At 44.1% G+C, this 23800-nt stretch overlaps 1 protein-coding gene across 1 annotated transcript in view; it reads left to right on the forward strand.

Annotated features, from left to right (window-relative positions):
• The window catches only part of ZPBP (zona pellucida binding protein), a 69152-nt gene that overhangs the window by 21090 nt on the left and 24262 nt on the right, over nt 1–23800 (forward strand). The window contains exons 4-5 of the mRNA XM_077809207.1: nt 17228–17377; nt 19521–19739. Of these exons, the coding sequence (XP_077665333.1) occupies nt 17228–17377; nt 19521–19739 (369 nt within the window). The remainder of the gene's footprint in view (nt 1–17227; nt 17378–19520; nt 19740–23800) is intronic.

Here is a 23800-nt window from a genome sequence, read left to right on the forward strand (position 1 = left end):
GAAAAGGGTTCTGCTCCCCATTATTTCCTAATCCTGAAAGCAAAAGGGGGCCTGAGGCCAATCCTGGACCTGTGGCGCTTCAACAAATCTCTCAAGAAGTTGAGGTTTCACAGGTGGTCTCCCTGGCCTCCATCATCCCCTGCCTTGATCTGGGAGACTGGTACACTGTCCTCGACTTGAAGGACGCTTATTTCCATTTGTCCATCTTGCAAGGGCACAGGCGGTTCCTCTGTTTTATAGTGGGCTGTCACCATTTCCAATTCATGTCACTGCCCTTTGTACTCTTGTTGGCCCGAGGGTGTTCACAAAATATATGGCACCAATGGCCGCTTAACTGAGGCGTCGAGGTGTCCAGGTCTACCTGTATCTCGACGATTGGCTCATCAAGGGTAGGTCTCGGAAACTGGTACAAAGGAGCCTCGATTTGGTATGTTCCACCTTCCACGACCTGGGCCTGTTAATAAATGAAAAGAAATCAACCTTAAGGCTGGTACAACGCAGACAGTTCATGGGTCAGTCCTTGACATCACACGAGCCAGAGTCTTCCTTCCAGAGGTCCATTTCCAGGCAATGCTGGACCTGATGTCCCATGTGAAGTACCATCTACTCACCACCACTCGCACCTGCCTGAGATTGTTAGGCCACATGGTAGCATGTTTGTACATGGTCCGTCATGCTCAGTTCCGTTTCTGGCCAATGCAAGCATGGTTGGCGTCGGTCCCCATCAGACACGGTCTAGACCGGGCAGTCACGGTGCCGGATCATATATGGTTGTCCCTGGATTGGTGGTTGACCCCAGATCGGAGTTGGAGGGAGTTCTCTTTGTGGCCCCATTTCCGTAGCTGACTCTGGTTTCCAATGCCTTGGGCCTGGGCTAGGGAGGCCCCCTGGGTGAGCTCAGCACTCAAGGCCTCTGGTCATGGGAAGATCAGTTCCTCCACATGGGCATCAGGGAGCTCAAAGCAGTTCGCCTGGTCTGCCAGGTTTTCCTGCCCCACCTGGAGAGCAAAGTGGTACAAGTCCTGATGGACAATACTGTTGCGATTCTATTACATCAACAAGCAGGGCAGAGCCAGGTCTTCGGCCATTTGCCAAGAAGCTCTCCACCTTTGGGACTTCTGTGTGCAGCATGCCATTCATTTGGTGACCTTGCACCTTCCCAGGGCCAGGAATGTGTTAGCAGATTGCCTCAGCAGGACCTTCTTTTCTCTTGCTCCATCAGGAGGGTGTGATCTTCCAGAGAAGGGGAACTCCCAAGGTGGACTTGTTCATGTCCCATCAGAACAGGAAGTGCTGTGTTTTCTGCTTGATTTTTCGGGGGATGGACAGGGGCTCCCTGTTGGACAATTCCCATCTTGTTCATGTCCCATCAGAACAGGAAGTGCTGTGTTTTCTGCTTGATTTTTCGGGGGATGGACAGGGGCTCCCTGTTGGACAATTTTTTTGTTCCCATGGTCGGTGGTTCTGATGTATGCCTTCCCACCCACAGAGTCCTCATGAAGATCAAACAAGACAAGGTGAAGGTTACCCTGATAGCCCTGTCTTGGCCTTGCCAGCATTGGTTTGGGATGCTGCTGTACTTTTTGGTGGCCGCTTCACTGCAGCTGCCCTTCTGGCTGGATCTGCTGTCCCAGAATCATGGCAGCCTTCTACACCCGAACTTGGCGGTACTGCACTTGACAGCCTGGCTACTGCATGGCTGAATGCAGAAGAACAGGAATGCTCGGCCTGTGCCCAACAGGTTTTGTTGGGTAAAAGAAAGCCCTCCACTAGAACGACTTACCTGGCCAAATGGAAAAGGTTCACTAGCTGGACCTTGGACTAAGGTATTCGGGCCTAACAGGCCTCGCTGCAGGTGATCTTGGACTGTCTTCTGCACCCACTACCTGGTCGTCTAGCCACACATTTACGTTGCATTATGTACTTATCCAGCAGACCCGAGACAATGCTGGCTTCGGTAGAGCAGTGTTGCAAGCTGCACGAGTGTGAACTCCGAGCTCGCCTCTAGGAAAACTGCTTGTGGGTCACCCAGAATGCAATTGACATAAGCAAGCACTCAAAGAAAAAACGGTAACCTACCTTTCATCACTTGTTCTTCGAGATGTGTTCTCATATCCATCCATTACCCACTCTTCTGCCCCTCTGTCGGAGTTGCTGGCAAGAAGGAACTGAGAGAGAGTAGGGCCGGCGACGCCTAATATACTGATGCATCAGTGTGGCACTCCAGAGGGCGCCACAAAAGGCCCTACAGATACCGGTAAGGCAAAAATCTACAATGACTGCATGTGGGGGACACACACACTCTAGAATGGAATGGACATGAGCAACACATCTCGAAGAACAACAGTTATGAAAGGTAAATAACCATTTTTTTCTTGGTGGTGGGCAGTGACCCTCTTCAACAGACTCCAAAAAGTTCCCCCAGCAATTATAGTTTTTCCTTCTCCCCTGTAGAACACTGACTTGATTTAGTTTTTCTTGTACCAGAATTTCTCACACTTCTTGATAACCAGTTTTACAGGAATCATTCCTCTTCTACCACCTTGCTGATGTTAATTCAAGCTGCAACTAGGAGATGAGAGATCCGTTCTTTATGGCTTTTATAAAACTCAGAGTTTTCAGGACCATTTAATAAAAATACTAAGGGGTTACCTAACATTGACCGCTTATCTTCCTTATGGAGGCTCCAGTGGCTTTCCAAAATGTCTTAAATATTGGGCAGATCTATCATATGTGCAGGCACATAATGTTTTCATAGATCCACTGATTAAGCAGAACAACAAAAGACATCTAAGAAAAGTGTAAATGGTTCCATGTCACATAGGAAGTCAGATTTAGAAACATCTGACATTATTTCAATGTCCTGAGGTACTTTCAAGAAACAAACTGGAATGAAAGAAAATTGTCAACAACCTACTTTTTGCTTCAGAGTAAGCCTCCTGTGCCTAATAGTGACTCAGATATGACTCACTCAGGAATTGATCTGCTATAGCTTGTCAAACAGGTAATTATAACATTAAAAAAATCTTAATTCCACTAAAATGATCCTCCTGTTGAGGTACAAGAAGGCTTTTTTCTTAGTGTACATTAGAAAATAAAATAAAACTGAATAATTCTAGTTCAGTGCGAAGGTTCTTGGCTTACACTCAAGTTTCTTTACATAAACAGTGAGGAATAATGCTGAAATTTTCAAAACAAGTGCAAGAAAATTGGATATCCAATCTTATTAGATTTATGTAATAGCTGTAAATGCTTCTACTAGGGAATTTTAAAAAGAACAGGAGTACTTGTGGCACCTTAGAGACTAACCAATTTATTTGAGCATAAGCTTTCGTGAGCTACAGCTCAATTCATCGGATGCATACTGTGGAAAGTACAGAAGACGTTTTTATACACACAAACCGTGAAAAAATGGGTGATTATCACTACAAAAGGTTTTTTCTCCCTCCACCCCACTCTCCTGCTGGTAATCAATCTCTCTGGTCATGCGATTACAGACATGAAAGTTGCGATATTACAACAGAAAAACTTCAAATCCAGACTCCAGCGAGAGACTGCTGAATTGGAATTCATTTGCAAATTGGATACAATTAACTTAGGCTTGAATAGAGACTGGGAGTGGCTAAGTCATTATGCAAGGTAACCTATTTCCCCTTGTTTTTTTCTACCCCGCCCCCGCCCTCCCTCCTCAGACGTTCTTGTTAAACCCTGGATTTGTGCTGGAAATGGCCCACCTTGATTATCATACACATTGTAAGGAGAGTGATCACTTTAGATAAGCTATTACCAGCAGGAGAGTGGGGTGGGGGGAGAGAAAACCTTTTGTAGTGGTAAACACCCATTTTTTCATGGTTTGTGTGTATAAAAAGATCTTTTGTACTTTCCACAGTATGCATCCGATGAAGTGAGCTGTAGCTCACAAAAGCTTATGCTCAAATAAATTGGTTAGTCTCTAAGGTGCCACAAGTACTCCTTTTCTTTTTGCGAATACAGACTAACGCGGCTGTTACTCTGAAACTTGTCATAGGGAATTTCAGTGACAGTCGACTGCAATATTTCATCATGCGATTCATTGAGGTAAAAGGATGGATTTTTAAAGGAAGTTGAAATGGCAGTATGCCAACTAAGTCCTAATGTGTATGGCTATGACCATTACTATAATGGGTCTGCAGGTTTGATCTGACCTTCCTTTTTCCTCTGAAATTCTTCTAACAGAGCCCCAAAATTTCAATAAATGTTTTACTAATTACAGTTTTTTTCCTCCCTAAATTTCAAGGTTCAAGAAACAAACAAATAAAACCCCTTTCAAATGTCACTAGATCTTCTAGTTTCCAGCACAACAGTCTGTCTCAGACCACAGATTGCTAATCTTAAATCTTATTCTGGATTTGCAGTGCATCTTTTTTTTCTTTCTATAAACTGCAGTAGAAATCCTAAAAGACAGCGTTCTGTCCCTACCAACCAAGATGCAAAGAGGCTAAAAGGAGTCAAGAGCAACATAAAGGAGCCAGGCTACCTAACTGCTCTTACGTCATTTTGTCATTTTCAACTTAGAACTCTACTGCTGCTCTGTGTAACCCAGCCTTACCTGTTTTGGTGGTGTCCAAATTGATTTCCATTCCTGGGTACGGGTTCTTTTCAGTGCAAGACCTTCAGCAAAACAGTATCTGTTGGGCCACTCACCCAGCAACTGTTTTCCCTTGCACAGGATTCTGAGGTTGTAAAGTGGGAAGTGGGCACAACCACACATCTTTCTGACTATCTAGGGTACAAGAGTTCAGAGCACACTCAGTCTGTCTTAATGTCTTAAATTGCAGCAAGGAAGGTTTAAATTGGACATTAGGAAAAACTTCCTAACTGTCAGGGTAGTTAAGCACTGGAATAAATTGCCTAGGGTGCAATTGCCTTCCCTTGTTGGTTTTCTCCTTTCTTTGCTCCTTTTCATGATCGTCTTAGTATATAATTCACTAGCTTGTTCACCAGCCTTTTTTTCCTTAAAAACAGAAAATCCCCACTTTTCTTTTCTGCTGGTCGTGTTGTTGTGGGTGTCTTCAGAGCACAGCTGACTCGGGCTGTTTCCCCTTTCAATATCAGTTCTGTTAGGTTGATTTTCCCCCCTCTTTCTTGGATCCATCAATTCCACATTTTGATGATTCAATCATGAAAGAAAACCAGCTTCAAAAGCCTTGTGGTTCATGCAAAGCTGTGTTGTCTGTTACAGATGCCTATATTCAGAGTCTCTGGTGCCTAGAAGAGGGTCACAGCCCAGATGTAATTGATGTGCTTCATCTTCTCCAACTAAACTCGCAAGGATTGGGAAGCACCACTTCAGACTTCTATTGTTGACTCAGTCTAGCACCATTGATACAGAGATTTCTCCGCTGTAAAGGACTGCTCACCAAAATGGCTTAATGACTTGCATAACTGTCTTAAGGAACTTGGTCTCATCCTGGTCAACTGAATCCAATATGGAGCTTGCAACACCAGATTTAATCTGAGAGCCACTGTGTCCTCTTTTGATAAAGATATTTAGGAATCCTGCAGTAGGCTCTGCTTCTCCCCCACACCTCTTCTGTTGTCAGGGGATCTGTTGCAGATGTACCAGACCCCTCTTCAAGCAGGAAAATCCCCCCTCTTTTCTGCATCCTGACATAGACTCAGTGTTAGAGGAGGGGGAAAGTGGATATCATCAAGGGACAGTTTCTCCACCCACCCCAGAGTCCTGCAGGAGAGCCTCCTGGGGGCCTGGGAATATCACTCATTGCTGTGGTTTGTGGAATTTCATGTTCAAGAATAAAAGTCATAATTTACCCTTTTTCTGGGTGAGGAGAGACAGAAAAAGTCTTACCTGGCCACTCCTATTGTTCTCCTACTTGGAGTTCCCCAAAAAGATAGGTCTTGCCCCACACTTTTTGTCTTAAAACTAAACTATGTACATCATTGCCTGCCTGTCTATTTATTTTAGCTGTGTCAATCACTATGATATGGAGGCATCAAGCAACAACACACCACATTATCACATCAAATACTACTTCTGAGGGCATTCTGTGCCAAAACATTAAAAATTCTGCACCAAAAATTAATATTCTGTGTACAGTATTCTGCAGAATTTTAAGGTTTTATTTGTCAATAAATAAATGCAGAGACTCCAGCATAGCAGTAGGAAGCACAGACCACTGGCTGCACGAAGGTGGGAGATCACCCTGCAGCACCCACACCCTTTGGACACAGACTCAATGGTGAGGCTACACACAACCCTGACACAGCACAAGGCCTGCCTCGGAAACACCCTGCCCCTCTGCACCAGGTGCACCAGGTGTGGGGCAGGCAGCCTCAACTAGGCAGGATCCAAGTTTGGAGGGGTTCAATGTGGGGGGATCCAAGTGTGGGGTGAGAGGATTCTGTGTGGGACAATCTGGGTGCAGGCAGCTTAGTGGGGAGTTTAAGTGTGGGGGATCTGGATGCACGGAGGCTTGTTGCGGGGGGGTTTCAGGTGCTGGGGCAATGGGACTCTGTAGGGGCTTTCAGGTGATGGTGGTTGGGGTTCAGTGGACGGGTCTGGGTTCCAGAGTCTCAGGGTGAGGATCTGGGTGCTGAGGAGGGTGTGGGGCTCGGTGGAGTGGGCATCTATGTGCAGTCATGGGGGTCTTGATGTGGTGACTCAGGGTGGTGCAGGGGGTGGGGCATCAGGGTGGGGGTTGAGTGCAGGGAGATCAGTGGTCTGGGTGCAGGGGGGCTCCAGATGCAGGGGTTGAGTTTCAGTGAGTTGCGGTTCAGGTATGGAGGGCTAGAGGAATTCTGGATGTACTGGGGCAGGCTTGGCAGAGGTGTGTGGGTATGGGAGGTCTGTATGCATGGTAGTTGGGTGGATAGGGGAGCAGCTCCCCCCACAGCTGCCCCTCCCCCCACAGCTGAGAAGCGATGGGGGCAGGAAGTAGGGAAGGATGCTGAGCTTCCTGCAGCTGGGGGAGGTTTCTGGGCGTGTGTCTGACACAGCCCCAGCCACTCCTTGGAAGGAAGAGGAAGTCCCGTCCTCTTCTGCCTCCAGCCCAGCTGGGACTAGCAGCTGATCCCAGCTCAGGGGTAGGAACCACTGGCTGGGGCGTCACAAGCCCTGAAGTGATTTATCTCTCTGCTGGCTGCCTGAAATGATGTACCTGTGCAGCTAGGGAGTGGTGTGTGACTGCTTTTGGAGCTTCCCTTGCTTCCCCGCAGAAAAATGACTTTCTGACAGGGAAGCAAAAGAAATCTGGGGGGGACATGAATTCTGTGCACGTGTAGTGGTGTGGAATTCCCCCAAGAGTAAAGTACGGATGGGGAAAATGCACAATTGACCATTGCTGCATCTTGAGGATCTAGCAGTATCTTCCAATTGTAAATCTGTGAAACTGTAACAGGAGGTGCGCTTGTGCTAATTGAATGAAGGAGTTGATAGAATCACTGCCATAATCTTCAGTTATCTTCTCCAGTTTTTCAATATTACTTTATATGAAGTGATACACCTGTATAACAAAACGATAGTACTTCAAACAGAATCAGTTGCTGTAGTATATGGCCTTTATTACATCATGTTGTAAGCCCTGGGTGTATTTCATATGACATAGTCCTATTCTGTAGGTTCTTAGAATATAAGCTCCTCTCCTTGAACGCATACCTTGTTGTGGTGGAGTGGCTTGTGTTTCTCAATGACCCTCAGAAGTATGTTGTCCTGAGTCTTGTACTCCTGGTAGGGCCACCCTTGGCGAACAGCTCTGAGGTGAGGTTCCAGATGAAGTGGGGTCCAAACTTCTCAAGACCCCATAAGTAGAACAGATTTATTTGAGGACTTGTTATTTCTCTGTGGTTGTGATGATGGATGAGGGCTGCAGGAGGAAGGAGACCTCTGGTTGTCTCGGACTTCCCTGCCACTGGGTTCAGTGCTCCTTCCTCTCAAGTTTTGTGAGATTGCTGCCAACACACCAGCTTCCCCATATTAAGATTTCACATGTAGGCCTTTGCCAAGGGTGTTAACATCTCCTACTAACAAAGTCTGTGCTGATGGATGAGTGGTGGTGAGGACAGCGATCTCTGGGATCATTCTACACATGGGTGGTGGCTGCATGTTGGTCATCTTGCGCTCGGGCTTGTGAGACATAAGCGCAATTCGGCAGCTGCAGCCACGACTGAGCAGTCCTTTTCAGGATCCCCTCTGCTCATCCTGAATGGGGAAGGGCCTAGAAAAGGTGCCCTGAACATAAGCTGTCTCAGACTCCCACCCCTCCCCTGTCTGGATGGCCATGACCAACGGAATCACTCTATCTACGGTCAGAACACACAAAGTAATAAAGTTTGCTGCTTAGAATGTTCACACTCTCATGGATTCCCCAAACAGTGACTGTCCTAAAGGAATTGTCATAATAGCTAGAGAACTTGCAAGATATGTCATCAGTAATGCTGCCCTAAATGAGACATGTCAGGCAGATGAAGGCCAACTGAAAGAAGATGGAAGTGGCTATAACTTCTTTACGGAAAGGAAAGCCATCTGAAATTCTTGGGGTTGGTTTTGCCACCAAGAACAGGATTGCTAGCCAGTTTTTAGAAATCCCTCTGGGTATTAACAAACATCTCCTGACTCTTCGTCAAGCTGAGTAACAAACAGTATACCATGGGTATCAGTATGTGTGCTCCCATACTTGATAATAATGAAGACAACAAGGAGCAGTTCTAGTATGCTCTTGATGCTATCCTCATTGCCACAGCCAAGGAAGACAAGCTTATCCTCATGGGTGACTTCAGTGGAAGAGTTGGGTGACACCCCAAGCTCTGGAGAGGCAGCATTGGGAAAGAAGGAGTGGGGAAAGTTAACTCTAACAGCATTCTTCTGCTCAGCTGATGTGTGGAGCATGATTTGCTTATCACAATACCATCTTTAGACAGAGGGACAAATATAAGATCACTTGGAAACACCCATGTTCTGAACACTAGCATCTTCTTGACTACATCATCGTCAGAGCCTGTGATCGTACTGATGTCCATATTACACAAGCTATGAGAGGTACAGATGATTACTTGGTCAGATCAATCATGAACATGCAGCTTGCACAACAACACTGTAAACCCGGGGTTCTTAACCTTTTTCTTTCTGAGGCCCAACCAACATCTAAAAAAATTTAGTGCCACAACTGTTTTTCTGCATATCCAGTAGATTAAAAGTCAGGGTTGGCGTTAGGGAATAGCCAGCATGGCAATTGCCCAGGGCCCCACATCAAAAGGGGCCTCGTGAAGCTAAGTTACTCTGGTTTTGGCTTTCAGCCCTAGGTGGGGCTCAGGTTTTGGCTTTTTTGTCCTGGGCCCCAGCAAGTCTAATGCTTGGCTCTCTGGTTTATTTTGGTGGACCCCTGAAACCTGCTCGTGGCACCCCTGGTTGAGAACCACTGCTGTAGATGAATGCAGAAGAAATTTAACATCAGGGTATTTCAGAATCATGCTAGTTGCGAGACTCTTCAGCAGCGCCTTGGTGGGGAGGCTCTCTGGCCCTCCTGACAACATCAATGACATCCAACCATGTTGGGAGGAGTTCAAGACCATTATTCACAAGGCATGTGCTGAATTGATGTGGATACTCCACTCACTGCCATCAGGATTCATTTAATGAGAATGAGGAAATCCTAGTATTTTTTCATCAGAAGAGAAGCACACTTTGCACTCGGCAAAATGAATCCCCTAACCAGCAAAAACGAGAGACTTACCAGTTTTAAAGCTGTAGTTCAAAGGAGGCTGCGTGACATCAAGAATCAGTGGTGGCAAGCAAAGGCCATGGAGATCCAGAGCTGCTCTGATCAACATGACTTGAGAATCTTTTTTTCAAGCAACAAAAGCCATCTACAGGCCAAGTTCAAACGGCACAACCGCTCTGCGATTCCAGGACAGCTCCACCCTTCTCCACCCAGTATAGTCCCCAAGTAATGTTGGAAGAAGCATTTTGAGATTCTATTGAACTGCGAATCTGAAGTCTCAGCTGCCACCTTCGAGTCCATTCCTCAGCATCCAGTAATAGACCCTCTTGTTGACCCACCATCTTCCGAGGAAGTTTGACGTGCCATCATTAGAAACAAGGCGCCAGGCTCAGATGGTATCCTGGAGGTGGTCTTCAAAGTTTTATGCAAAAACGTAATCAACTTCTTGTTAGAATTTGGGTTAATGAAGAAATTCTGCCTGACCTAAAGAGTGCCAATATTGTGCCCATTTTTAAGAAAGGGGACAAGTCAGTGTGTGGGAATTACTGAAATATTGCCCTTGTCTCCAGGAAGATCCTTGCTCAGATCCTTTTGAACCATCTCCTCGGTTTTGCAGAAGACATCCTTCTTGAATCCCAGTATGGTTTCAGACTGTCTTTGGGCACCACCAGTGTGAATTTTTTTTGTTGCAGGACAGATCCAAGAGAAGTGTAGCAAAGATGTCCAGCCATTGCTTATGGCATGTATTGACCTAACGAAGGACTTTGATTCCATCAATCATGAAGCGTTAAGGAAGGTGCTCTCTAGGTTCAGTTGTCCATTGAAGTTCAGTCGCATTCTCAGGCTACTTCATGATGGGATGATTGCCACCGTCCCCTGTGATGGGTTGGTGACAGACCATTCACCATCCGTACTGATGTCAAGCAGGGCTGCTTTATTGCCCCAACCCTTTTTTCCATCTGTCTTGTCGTGAGCTTGATTCTTATTCATGACTGCCTTTCTTCTAGAATTGGGATTGTCACATGAGCGGCTAGCTCTTCAACCTGCGGTGTCTTCACTTTAAAAACTAAGGTCACCAGGATTGTTACTGACCTTCAGTATGTAGAGGACCATGCTCTCCTTGCACACACAGAGGCTGACTTGCAATCCACCCTAGATCTTTTCTCAGGTGCCTATTATAGTCTGGGACTTTCCTTCAACATTGGGAAGACTAAGATGCTTCACCAGCCTAGCCAGCACAAATTGTCCCCCTTCTCCCACAAATTGTCATAGGTGGTGAACCTCTGGAAAATGTTGAGCATTTCCTTTACCTTGGTAGCCATCTCTCCCAGACAGCCAATCTTGATGTGGAAATGGAACACTGGACGTACTGGCACATATGACATAGTCCTATCCTTCGGAAAGTTGCTCTGTCATGTCTTTTTATTGACCAAGATCTGAGGACAAAATTCACAGAAACAGCATTTTATAGTTAATTAAATAAAACTAGCATAAATGAGATGGACATAAGAAGAAAGCTTGTCCAAAACACGTTTTACATTTAAAACTGATTGATTTATTGAACAAAGGAAGTATTATGTGTAGTTAGTAAATTGAACTGATTGTTTCTTGTTACCATTCCTTCAAGATTTTAGAATTAGTAAATCTCATCTTCTCACAGCTTGCTTTTATTCCTGTACTGGAAGAGGTAAACAAGCTTTCCTGCATTTTTAATTCTCAATTGTTTTCTCAACTCTGAATAATCTAGTCATTGAACTGAACTAGTTGACATGGGGGAAAAAAATGATCTGCACCTGCAGAAGAGGTTACTGCTGTCAAAAGCTGGTTTAGCACTTCAGCCAATTCTGGCTCTAGGTGCCAGGCCAGTGACTTCCCCCCAGTTCAGTGGTTTAAGTTTATTTAAAACTTTGGGACAAATGTGCTACTTGAATATTTATGTAATGCAGATGATTTTAATAGATTGACAACCAGGGAGGATTTGATTTAAATCAAATCATGATTTAAATCACTACTCAGGAAGACTTGATTTAATCATGGTTTTTTACATAAAAGTGCATTCTTGTTGGTTGTTATAACCTTAATACATATTCTTCAGAACTCCGAGATAGATGTAGGTTTCATTTTTAGAAGGTGCACGTTCTACATTTTTAAACAGTGACTTATTTTGAAAACTTCAGATTAGTTTTACAGCTATATCAGAAAATGAATGATTGTTTGGTTATTTCATTTACCAAAGGTAATTGAAACAGATATTTATGACGTCATTGGGATGTTAACTATCTCCAATTCAACAGGTTAATCATTAGTATTTGGAGGATTTTCTTGCCATGCTGTATTAGGAGAACATCACCAGACAAACAGATATTTTAAATTGTTTTATTTAGCTAAAACAACAACGTTAAGTATTCTGGATTTTTTTTCTTCAACAGGAAACATTATAATATTTTGACAAAACAAGCATATGTCTCTCGCTTCTCACATTTATCTCCAAACTTCTTCTCCTTGTCCGGATCTATTCCACCCCCAACAATCTTCTATTAATTGAACTTTTTGAAACTTTGCACTTTTAGAGAGAGGTAAGGGATGGACTCCGTGTACACAAATTTGCAGAGGGACAATAGAGTTGAGGTCTGTTATTTCTCACGTCTATTCTCTCTCTCATATATATATAACATTTTTGCTGTTAACAAGCCTGTTACCTCTGGAGACACAAATCCACTGTTTGAGAACTGCAAGACTAAGCACCGCTGATGGTCTCTTCTAGACTGAGCACTGTGTCCCAGGGGGTAGATAGAAAGATTAACCTAAATAATCTATACAGAAGCCTGTGGAACCCCATAAGATTGGGTCCCTAATCCGTGAACTGTTGGAACTCATTTACAAAACGTTTCTTAAACATTACATGAATATATTCTCATACTATAGAATTCAAATTTATAATCCCTATTCCATGATGAGATATCTTTGAGCTATAATATATCTTTAGATAGGTTTTTTCCCTCAAAAAACATTTTATCAAAAAAATCCGATTTAAATAAAAAAATTCTATTTTTAATTTTTTTTAATCATTGATTTTTATCCAGCCTGTTGATAACATATTCAGATGTGAACAATTTTAAATAGTTTTATTTTTAAACAAGAAAATGTGTTTAATGTAGATTACAAAATCTGATTTTCTTTTAAATTTAAAAAAAAATCATTGACATTTATGTGCCCTGGATGGAAGGAGTTCAGAAAAGAGAAATCAAAATTATGATTATCTGGTGGAACTGAGTTGTAAAGAAAGATTAAATAAAATGACGAGGGGAGATATGAGAAGTCTACAGATCTCGTGCTGATTTGCACCCATTGTAATTCTTTTTGGTTAATAGGTTTCAGTTATGCCTTTAGGGAACTTGCACATATTGAGCCCAGTCAGGCTCTGGGAAGTACTGCTGAAGGAGGTACAATACCTCTTGGAGTTTCCCAGAAGATAGGGAGAAGTGGCCACTACTATGTATCCTGAAGGCATTAAGTGTAAACTCTGCTCATTGACTACGGAGACATAGCTGTGTCTCGTCATCTGTTTTGTACTCCTGGGAGAATTCTGTGCCACTGAATGGGTGCAGAATGCATGACCCTGGCAAATTTCTTTGCTTCCTTGTGGAAAAATGACTTTGCTTCCCTGTAAGAAAGGGAAGCTGCAAGAGCAGTCACGTACCACTCCCTAACTGTGCAGGTACATTGTTTCAGGCACCTGGAGCAGTCAGTGGAGAGGTAAATCACCGCGGGGCTGGGGACACCCCAGCCAGTGGCTCCAACCCTGAGCCAGGATCAGCCGCTAGTCCCAGCTGGGCGAGAGGCAGGAGAGGATGGGACTTTCTCTTCTCCTGCAAGGAGTAGCTGGGGCTCTGTCAGACCCACCCCCAGAAACCTCCCCCAGCTACAGGAAGCTCAGTATCCTCCCCTGTTTCCTGCCCCCATTACCCCTCAGCTGTAAGGTGAGGGGTCACTGTACAGGGAGCTGTTCCCCCATCCACCCAACCCCCATGCATCCAGAGCTCCCATACCCAGACACCCCTGCCAAGCCTCACCCCGTACATCCAAACCCCCCTTTGCCCTCCATACCCAAACCCCACCCCATTGAACCTCAGCCCTTACAGCTGAAGCCCCCTGTAACCAGATGAACCTCCACTGATCTCCCTGCACTCAAACTCCCACCCTGATGAGCGATACCCCCTGCACCATGGTGAGCCCCCCACATCCAGACCCCCATGCCACTGACCTCAATTAGCTGTACCTAGACTCCTACCCCACCAAGCCCCGCTCCCCCAGCACGCAGACCCCCCTTGTGAGAGCCCCCCACTCCCAGACCCCTCCGGTGAGCCCCAACCACTTTTGCCTAGAAGCCCCTGCAGAGTCCTATTGCCCCTGAACTTAGAACCCCCCCCAACGAGCCTCTGTGCATCCAGATCCCCCCACACCTATACCCCGTACTGAGCGGCCTGCACCCAGATTGTCCCACACAGAAACTTTTCACCCCACACTGAGCCCCTCCACACTTAAATCCTGCCTGCCCCACACCTGGTGTGCCTGGCGCAGAGGGCCAGGGCCCCAGGATGTTTCTGGGGCAGGCCCAGGCCTTGTGCTTTGTCAGGGTCGGGTGCAGCCTCACCACTGAATCTGTGTGCCTGGGGTGAATGGTGGGGAGGCTGCAGGGTGATCTCCCACTTTTGTGCAGCCAGTGGCCTATCCGCCCCACTGCCATGCTGGAGCCTCTGCATTTATTTATTAACAAATAAAACTTGCAGAATTTTTAATTTTGGGGGAAAGAATGCCCTCAGGAGTACTTTTGGAGTGACTGAGTCTCATAGTATTAACGTGGAGCTAAGTTCCCTCTAAGCTGTGCGGCTGCGCAACAGGCTATCAAGGGCTGTGCAGGCAGGGAGAGGTGCCTCTCCCCTGGCCCCGGCTGGGCGAGAGGCACATGGCCCCTGGCCCCAGCGCTGCTGCATCGAGAGAGGGCTGGCGGGTGTCCTCTCTCCCTACTGCAGGCCCGGGGCAGCCTGCACCGCCAGCCAGAGCCTTCCTCCTCCCACACTCCAACACTCTGGTCCAGCTGTGCCAGAGCCCCCTCCCACACTCTGAACCCCTCAGCCCCACCCTGCCACACATCACCTCCATATTGGTACACATAACAAAATTAATTCTGCACATGGATGTAAAAAATTAGAGGGAACATTGACATGGAGCTGTCATTATTTATGGGATCTAGCTTGCTCTTCTCTCTGATTTGGTCCTGCGCCAGGGATGAGTGTGGGCGTGTCTGTGCATGGCTCTCCTTGCTCCTCCCTGGGGTGTAGAGAAGAAACAATCCTTAAGCACTCTGAAGCACAAGTGCTGCAACTGCAGCTGATCCTTCATAGCACATGTAAAGTGGTAGAAGATTCCTTGCCTTGTGCACAGACATAAAGGCGAAACTGAATCTGGTCCCAAACAAATATGATATGATATAGATTACAATCTGCTAGTACTCCAGATGACAATCTATCTTCAGTTTTGGTTGCCTTATGTAAAAAAGAATTCAGCGCAAACTGAAAAGTGTCAAAATATTAGTAATATGGCAGGGCTTAACTATTGTGAGCAATTGAAAAGACTGATATTGTTTAGCCTGGAAAGGAATGTAATTGAAGTTTTCTGCATATCCAGCATAGTTTTGATCTGCCTGTTTTATCCTTTTACACAAGGGTAGACTTATTGAAATTAAAATATAGTCATTTGGAACCAGTAAAAGAGCCTGCATCGCACAGCAAAAAGGTTCTTGTCCATCTGTTCTGTAGAATTTAGTGCAGCTGAACAAAATAGCTTTTGAACATACTGTTTTTTTTTTTAAGGATTTGATTTGCATTTCTAGCTAGTAGCTCCACCCACTTGGATCCTCTTTCAGTGGTATAGGATTTTGACATTCAAAGGAGCCAAAATAGGTTTGCCCATTGGTGCCAATTTTGAAAGCTCTTCCAGACCTTCCCATGCAGTAAACCCCAATCATTCCAGAGACTTTATCTTTACAAATTAGTAACAGATCCTTGATTCAGGCACTGGTCTGGCTGTCTTGCACTGCCTGGACAACACAGAGCAGCTGAGTGGAGGGCTGAGCATGTGGCCCATATTCCTTAAGCCTCTGCTTGTTTTCTACCAAGGTGCAGCTTTCTGCTGTCTCAGCATATAACCTTCCAATTGATACCTCCTGTCCTCAGTGACCCACCATCATAAGATTCCTTAAAGGACAGGTGAAGGTATGCTTATCCATTTGTGAACCTGTGTTGATATGGAATCTCAACCTGGCATCTTGAAGTTAAAGAACTCACTCTCTAATTTTTTATTATATTCTTTATTTCACTTGCCACTAAAGAAAGCAGTTTTTTAAATCAGTCACACCTGTTAAGATTGAGTGAACCGCAAGCTTTAATAGTTGATCTTCCGTTCACTGTATAACGTGTATAACACATAACGACAAAGTTGTCCAATGTCCTCATGCCAAATGTATATGAATAGTGATGCATGAAATTCACCTGATTCAGGCCATTAATTTCTCTATATTTTTCCCAAAGCTTCACTCTCACTAGAAAATTCTAAGCTCCATAGCACAGATGTTTCATCTTGACAGGACTAAGATATTTGGGAAGTCCACTAAACATTTTATGCCCTTGGTAATGCCGACAGAAAGCCATTCCCACGCAGCTTTTATCAAAGTGATTCAGAGTCTGCCTTGATACCTGTTGTTATTTAGTCTGGCTGTCAGTATCTGAATATCTTAAGAGCCCACTCTACTGCCTCATGCCTTTGTAATGTTTCCATCCTAGAAATCTGTATGACTGGTACCTTCAGTCTTGTACACACATTTACACAGCACTGCTCTTGCAATTTAGCATCTCTACGTGATACTTATTTTGGGAAGCTTTGTCTTGTGGTCCTTTTTTTAACTATAATATTTTAGCCTACCTGTTTTGGATTTCTGATACTTGTTAAACTTCCACAACTAGTAATATGCAGGGGTAATTGTCAGAAAGATTACTTACCAGTAACTGTAGAATAAATGTATATATTTTCTTACTGTATTGCCTGTAACTATTCAGACTATCTGCGCACATTCCCCTCTTCTGGGAGTTCTCTATCATGAGACATTATAGTTTACTAAAAGGAACTGAGATGATTAGGATCATAACATGCTTTAATAACTGAACATTTGGTGTTGTGTGAGGGTGCTTGTGCAGCCCAGTGAGCACTACTTTGTGCGAAATTCTAAAAGCTCAGCAGTACTGGGGCACCTATGTATAATGGTGAATATGCAGTGTTAATACAGCCAAAGAACTACAGTTACTGGTGAGCTTCCTTCTTGTATTAAGGCTATAAGTACCATTCTGTGCATGGTTAGAACCATAGCCATTCAGATTCCTCCTTTTGTATTTTCCCATGTTATAATGAAAAGTAAGGCTAAACTCACTGTACTATTTTATTTATTTATTTACTAGAAAATAGCAGTGTGAAAATAACACCAACAGGAACCCTAATATTCAGACACTTCAAATACGACATGAGTGGAATTTACACTTGTTCCCTCGTTTATAAACCGACTGCAGAGCAGGCTGAAAAAAACTATTTGCTCAAATATGTTATTTATGGTAAGAAATCAAAACAGTTAATTTACAGTACAAAAATGTTTTTTCTTTCACTTTTAAAATGTATGTTGATGTTTTGAAATTCTGATAAGCCTGCTTAATTTAATTTGAGTAGAGTTGCGGAATTCTGTATGTCTCTCAATAATTTGCTGTTAATTGTCACTTACCAGAGAATTCATGGAATGTCATTTTCAGTGCCTTAAAGGAAATTTTCTGGTCTTCTGATTGAGAAATTGTTAAGCATGGCTCTCTGCTTTTAAAAAGAGACATGGAACATAATTGGAAAATAGAAGATTGAAAAACTGGGTGGGTGAAAATTCTTAAAAACTATGCCAAAGTAACTTCATTTCATGCTGAATTATTCCTTTGGAGAGTTATTTTAATGTCTTTTTTACCTCCTATTCCTGGGACTCCAGGAGAGTCACTAGGACACACTTTACACCAATGTAAAGCTCTGATTCAGTTTTGTTTTTACAGTGTTGTCAAGTAAGTTCTGCTCTTCTGAGTGAATATTGTGTAATGAAATATAAAGTGTTAGCATTTTTTGAACGTGCTAATTCTGCTTCACTATTCAGAGTAAATTTTGTTGCATAATATAGCAGAATGTCCCATGATTCTACTGAAATACAAGTATTACAGATAAAATTACATTTCTTCATTACTCTTTTCTTCTCTTAGGGCGTGATTCTACTCCAACTGAAGTCAATAGCAAAACTGCTGTTGACTTCAATTGGAGCTAGGTTGAAGCAAGTGTTAGCTGAGAAACATTGAGTAGAACAGAATAAGCCAAATTAATTCCTGATTTTAAATTGACCTGAATTTGGCCCACTATCTCCAACCTTAAAAAAGAAGTCTGATTGTTTTAGTAGTTTGTCAACTTGCTGAACGTAGCTGAAAAGGGGGAACTTCTTTTCAATTTTATTTTTTCATGATCAAAATTTTCATGAAAAATTTATTGTTTCCAGCATGTTTTCCAGTGTTATCTTCCAGTCTTGTTACAGCTTGCTTGTTCCCCACAACAAGGCTCCAATCTAAATATTAGAAAGCGAAATGTACAGGGCTTCCAGAATATATGGGACCTGGGCACAGAAGCAGATGTGGTCTCCCAATGTACAGGAATAATTTATACATAAATGTATTAAAATACATGATGGTATGGCTTAAAAAATTTCAGAATGAATATGGGATACTGCATTATAAACAATCAGTGAACGGTCTAGTGAGTTATCTTTAAATGGGTAGCAATACACCATCATGTAGTCTGTATGGCATTGTTTTTTAACTCGGCTACTTGATTTCTCTACTGTCTCCACATTCTCTTTTCCCTTGTCATGTACTCTTCGTATCCCTAATTTTCCCCTTCTCCCTTCCTTCATTCTCTATTGCTCTGACACCTCCCTGCTTCTTTTTCTTTAGCTTGCATTATTCCTCTGTCTCCTTGTGATCCATCCATTTAATATCTGACCCCTACTGTCATCTTGACCCCCTTCACCATGTGCAAGACTGTGATTGTGGGGAGCTAGGGGTAGCTAACTTCAATTCAGTACAGATTGCAGCAGAAGATACTCTCCTCACCTCCCTCTGCCGTATCAGCTATTCAGCAGGACCCGCAGAGACTGATCTAGAGGGACATGTTGTTGAGCCACTACTCAGTTGCTAGAGCTCTCTTATATCTCATTTTGGGGGACAGGAATCAATCCTGAAGCTTTTTTGGTTCTCACTAGAAAGGTGCAAAATACTGTATTATAATTATATATTATTGAATGCAGTGCCTGTGATGATAAATTGCACCTCATGTTGAATTGTCTTCTGAAACTGCTATTGTCCTTAGGTTCCTTTATATTTTTAAGCACTTATACTATAGTCTCTTCATTTCTTGAAAGTGAAACAAAAATGTATAGGGGCGTTGTCCTTGTTAGGATATGTTTTGCAAAATGAAAGGTGATATTTATCTATGGAAACAAACAGGAATGATGAATTATAAAGTATTTTCCATTGTTCTCTGACACATGAATCCTTCATTAAAATTTCAGTGGGGATGTAAATCAGTTTTGTTTATGAACTACACAAAAATGCGTTCTCTTTAACTTAACCTTCATGTTTAAATGTGCATCTCTCAGTATCTTGTATTTTCTTTCACCTGCAGCTTATTCTGATCCTAACTTTTACTATGAGTTTACAGCCCGGTATCATGCAGCCCCCTGCAACAGTATCTACAATATTTCTTTTGAGAAGAAGTTGCTTCAAATACTAAGCAAACTAGTTATTGAACTTTCTTGTGAGGTTACTTTACTCAAGTCAGAGTGCCATCATGTAAAAATGCAGAAAGCAGGTCTACAAAATGAAATCTTCTTTACTTTTACAGGTAAAAATTATCGATCTTTTAAAGACTGCTTAGTGTTTTCATGGTGAAGCAAAGTTTATATCCTGGATTATCTTCACTATTCCTATTGAAAGCATTTTACATGTTTAATTCATAAAGAGTTATCTAGATTGTAACAAAACACACAACAATAATTTACGTGGTAAATCCTTGTAAAAATTATGAAAATTCAGATGTCTGACTCCAAAAAATATCCTTCACAATAGCCCACAAACCAAGTTAGGAGCTTTTATGCATTGGTGGGGCCTCCTCTGGAGTACTGTGTCTAGTTTTGGGCCCCACAGGATGGGGAAGGATGTGGAAAAATAGGAAAGAGTCCAGCAGAGGGCAACAAAAATGATTAGGGGGCTGGAGCACATGATTTATGAGGAGAGGCTGAGGGAACTGGGATTATTTAGTCTGCAGAAGAGAAGAATGAGGGGGGATTTGATAGCTGCTTTCAACAACCTGAAAGGGGTTCCAGAGAGGATGGATCTAGATTGTTCTCAGTGGTAGCAGATGACAGAACAAGGAGTAATGGTCTCAAGTTGCAGTGAGGGAGGTTTAGGTTGGATATTAGGAAAAACTTCTTCACTAGGAGGGTGGCGAAGCACTGGAATGGGTTACCTAGGGAGGTGGTGGAATCTCCTTCCTTTGAGGTTTCTAAGGTCAGGCTTGACAAAGCCCTGGCTGGGATGATTTAGTTGGGGATTGGCCCTGCTTTAAGCTGGGGGTTGGACTAGATGACCTCCTGAGGTTCCTTCCGACCCTGATATTCTATGATTCTACCCACAGACACAATTATTTAGTTGGTCTTATCATAGAGTGAGATTGTGACCCCTGAGGCATGCCCACAACGGGAAGTAAAGGGATATAATATGCCCCCTTAATATATTGTGAGGAGCAGTGCATTGGGAGAGCAGCTACTGTGTGACTGTTATTCCCCCTCCTACGCATATGTGTGGAGGAAGGGAGGCCATGGTCGAAGAGTTAGCAAAACCATTCCACTGTGTCCCCCGCCCATCTCCCCACACACCACCACTCAGCCCTCTGGGGAAGTAACCTGTGCCAGGCCTGTGGCTGGTGTGTGGATTTTCCCTGAAGTAAGGAGGGACCACTGTGTGACTGAGAGTCACAGTACAGTTCCTGTTCTGCTCCTGGTGGCAAGGTTTGTGACAAAGCTTTAATAATCTGTTTAACAGTCTGCCACTGTTTTTATCCCCAAATTAACTGGGTGTGAGGGATAGTGGATTGAAGAGCCCTAAATCACAAATTGAAGAATCCATTCCTCTGCCTCCAGTGTGCTTCAGCATAGTTGTGTTGGGGCAAAATCATTTTGCTCCAGCTTTACTCCATTTTCCGTTATTTAGCATTGAGTGGAGAGCTGTGGAAATAAGAGTATATTACATCACCTTTAGAATGTATATTTTTATCAGGAAAAATTGTCAAGAATTGCTAAGCTACCTGAAACTATCACCAAGAGATGAGAAAATGAAACCTATCCTAATTGATTCCCCTTCTTTGGCCCAGGCTCCAAGCACATGGCCAAGAGGGAACTTATACAGCATAAAGTTACAGCTCCTGTAGGGGCATTACAAACAGCCCCTGCAGAACAGCTATGGAGATACAAGTTGCCTCCTATGTTCCTTTCTTATTACAGCTGATGAAGGAGCTTCCAGCGGTTGCTGTACTGGCTGGCTGCCTCAGTTATCTTGCATATCTTCTAATTTGACAGCTGTCCATGTAATTTCTCCTTAAAATTCATTGGACAATTAAATCCTGTCATTAACAAAAGAAATTTTGTCCAGTACTACTCCAGGTGGCTCCACACTATTTCCAGTGGTGAGCTGGAGTCAGTTTGTGTGAACCGGTTGTTAAATTTTGAAACAGTTTTAGAACCGGTTGTTAAAAATTGTTACGGCTCCCTGAGCTCCCGGCTAGGGAGGCTCCCCCAGTCCCTCCCATGGCTTCCCCCCCTCACAGAGCCTCCGTGTGCTGTGCTGCTGGCGCCAGCGCTCTGGACCACTCCTGGGCGGCTCTGCAGCTCCTGCCGCTTTGAGCGGCCTGGTACGGGGGGTGGGGCTGTGAGCTCCAGCGGGCCACGCGACATCCGTACACGCTTGCCCTGAGCAGCATGGTAAGGGGGTTGGGCCGGGGCTGGGAGGAGGGGCGGTCAGGGGATGGGGTGGGGGGCGTTGGGTAGGCTTGGGAGTTCCGGGGGTCTGTTGTGGTGGTGGATGGGGTCGAGGCAGTCAGAGGGACAGGGAGCAGGGCAAGTTGGGTAGGGGCGGGGTCCTGGTGGGCAGTTAAGGTGGGGGGTCTCGGGAGGGGGTGGTCAGGGGACAAGGAGCTGTGGGGGTTGATGGGTTGTGGGTTCTGAGGGGGGCAGTCGGGGGCAGGAAGTGGGTGGGGGTCAGATAGGGGGCAGGGACAGGCTGTTTGGGGGGGCACAGCCTTCCCTACCCGGCCCCCGATACAATTTTGCAACCCCCATGTGGCCCTCGTGCCAGAAAGTTTGCCCACCCCGGTCTAGTTTATTATTTTATTAACAGGGTTGCACTTGCCTCGTTCATTATGTTGATATGCATTTAATAAAGCAATACTTTGTTTCTATTGTAATACACATGTAAAAAATTTTTTTTATTGTTAAGTATGACTCCCAGTGACTCAATGCATTGCCACTTCTTATGGAGAAAGGTACAAAAAATACATAATGTGGCACATCCCTTAAATCAGAACTTTTTATAGGGAACCGGTTGTTAAGATTTTGGCAGCTCATCACTGACTCTTTCCTAACTGTTCCAAATCTGTCTCACAAGAAAATAAGACTCAGAGGGCTAGATCCACAAAGGTGCAAAAAATTAGATTCTGAAAACCCCCATGCAGCTGCTGCCTAACCGTGTAGGCTCCTAAAATCCCTGTGCACCTAGCATTCTGCTGGTGGATATGTGTAAAATCTCTTACGTCCCAATGGATCTGCAAATTAGGCATTCCCCTCCTATATCATCTGCACATCATGGTCCAGTACGTGTCCATGGAGGAGGAGATGGTGGTAGTGTCCCCTCCAACCACTTGACTACAGGGTATAGAACTCACAGAGGATGTAAGAGGTCTGGATACAAATCCCTATACTTCCTAATGTAGAGCAGAAACTTAAACCCAGATCTTCCTTTCTCTAAACCCTGAGCTATGTGGTATTTTGGGGTGAAGCTCAGTCTCTCTTTCGCTTTTTGTAAAATACATAAATATTCTTTGGGTCAGGGAGACAGAGAATGACTGACTAGTTACGGTACTCTCCTGGAGTATGGGAGACCCATGTTCAAGTCCCTGTTCAACAGCAGGCTGAATGAGGTTTTGAACCTGTCTTCCCCAGTTGGGGTGAATGCACTAACCACAGGGGAGGGAGGGCAACAGGCCCCACCACCACCACTTTTTGCATGAAAGGACTGCCTTGGTTTAGGCACCTAACTCTGGTAGAATGTTCAAACAGAGGGAACCTCAAGCAGAGGGATGTGCCACCAATTAGGTGGCTAACTCATTTTGAGGGGTGGTGCTTAGGCCCTGCCACCCTCCCCAAAATTTGCTATTGGCTAGCTTAGGTAGCTTTCTATTCAGTATGCTGACTTTTGTGAATCCCATTCTTAGGCCCCTGACACTCCCCTTATATAAGGAACCTGGGTAGCTAATCCAGGCCTGTGGAATTCCTTAGGCAGCAGGGACCTAAAAGTTAGGCACTGCAGCACTGAGTCCAAGTCCCATTTGAGACTTTGGACTAGATCCACATTCTTTTGTTTGTTTCTTATCCCCTGGGGGAAAAAAGAGAAAATAAGAGGCATATTGGATCTAAGAAGAGAGTTCACTCAGTAGGTTTCGGCTTTCAATGTAAAGGATGCCTACTTTCATATTTTCATCTGTCTTATTGATCAAAAACTATATGAGCCTTGGCTTGGGTGAAGACTTCTCTCAATATAGGGTATTTTCCTTTACATCTTTTTCCTTAAGAATATTTATCAAGTGTCTGTCAGTAGATGTAAGATGTCAAGGTAGCTGTATTGGTCTCTATC

Source organism: Eretmochelys imbricata, chromosome 2 (genome assembly GCF_965152235.1).
Source record: "Eretmochelys imbricata isolate rEreImb1 chromosome 2, rEreImb1.hap1, whole genome shotgun sequence".
NCBI lineage: Eukaryota > Metazoa > Chordata > Testudines > Cheloniidae > Eretmochelys > Eretmochelys imbricata.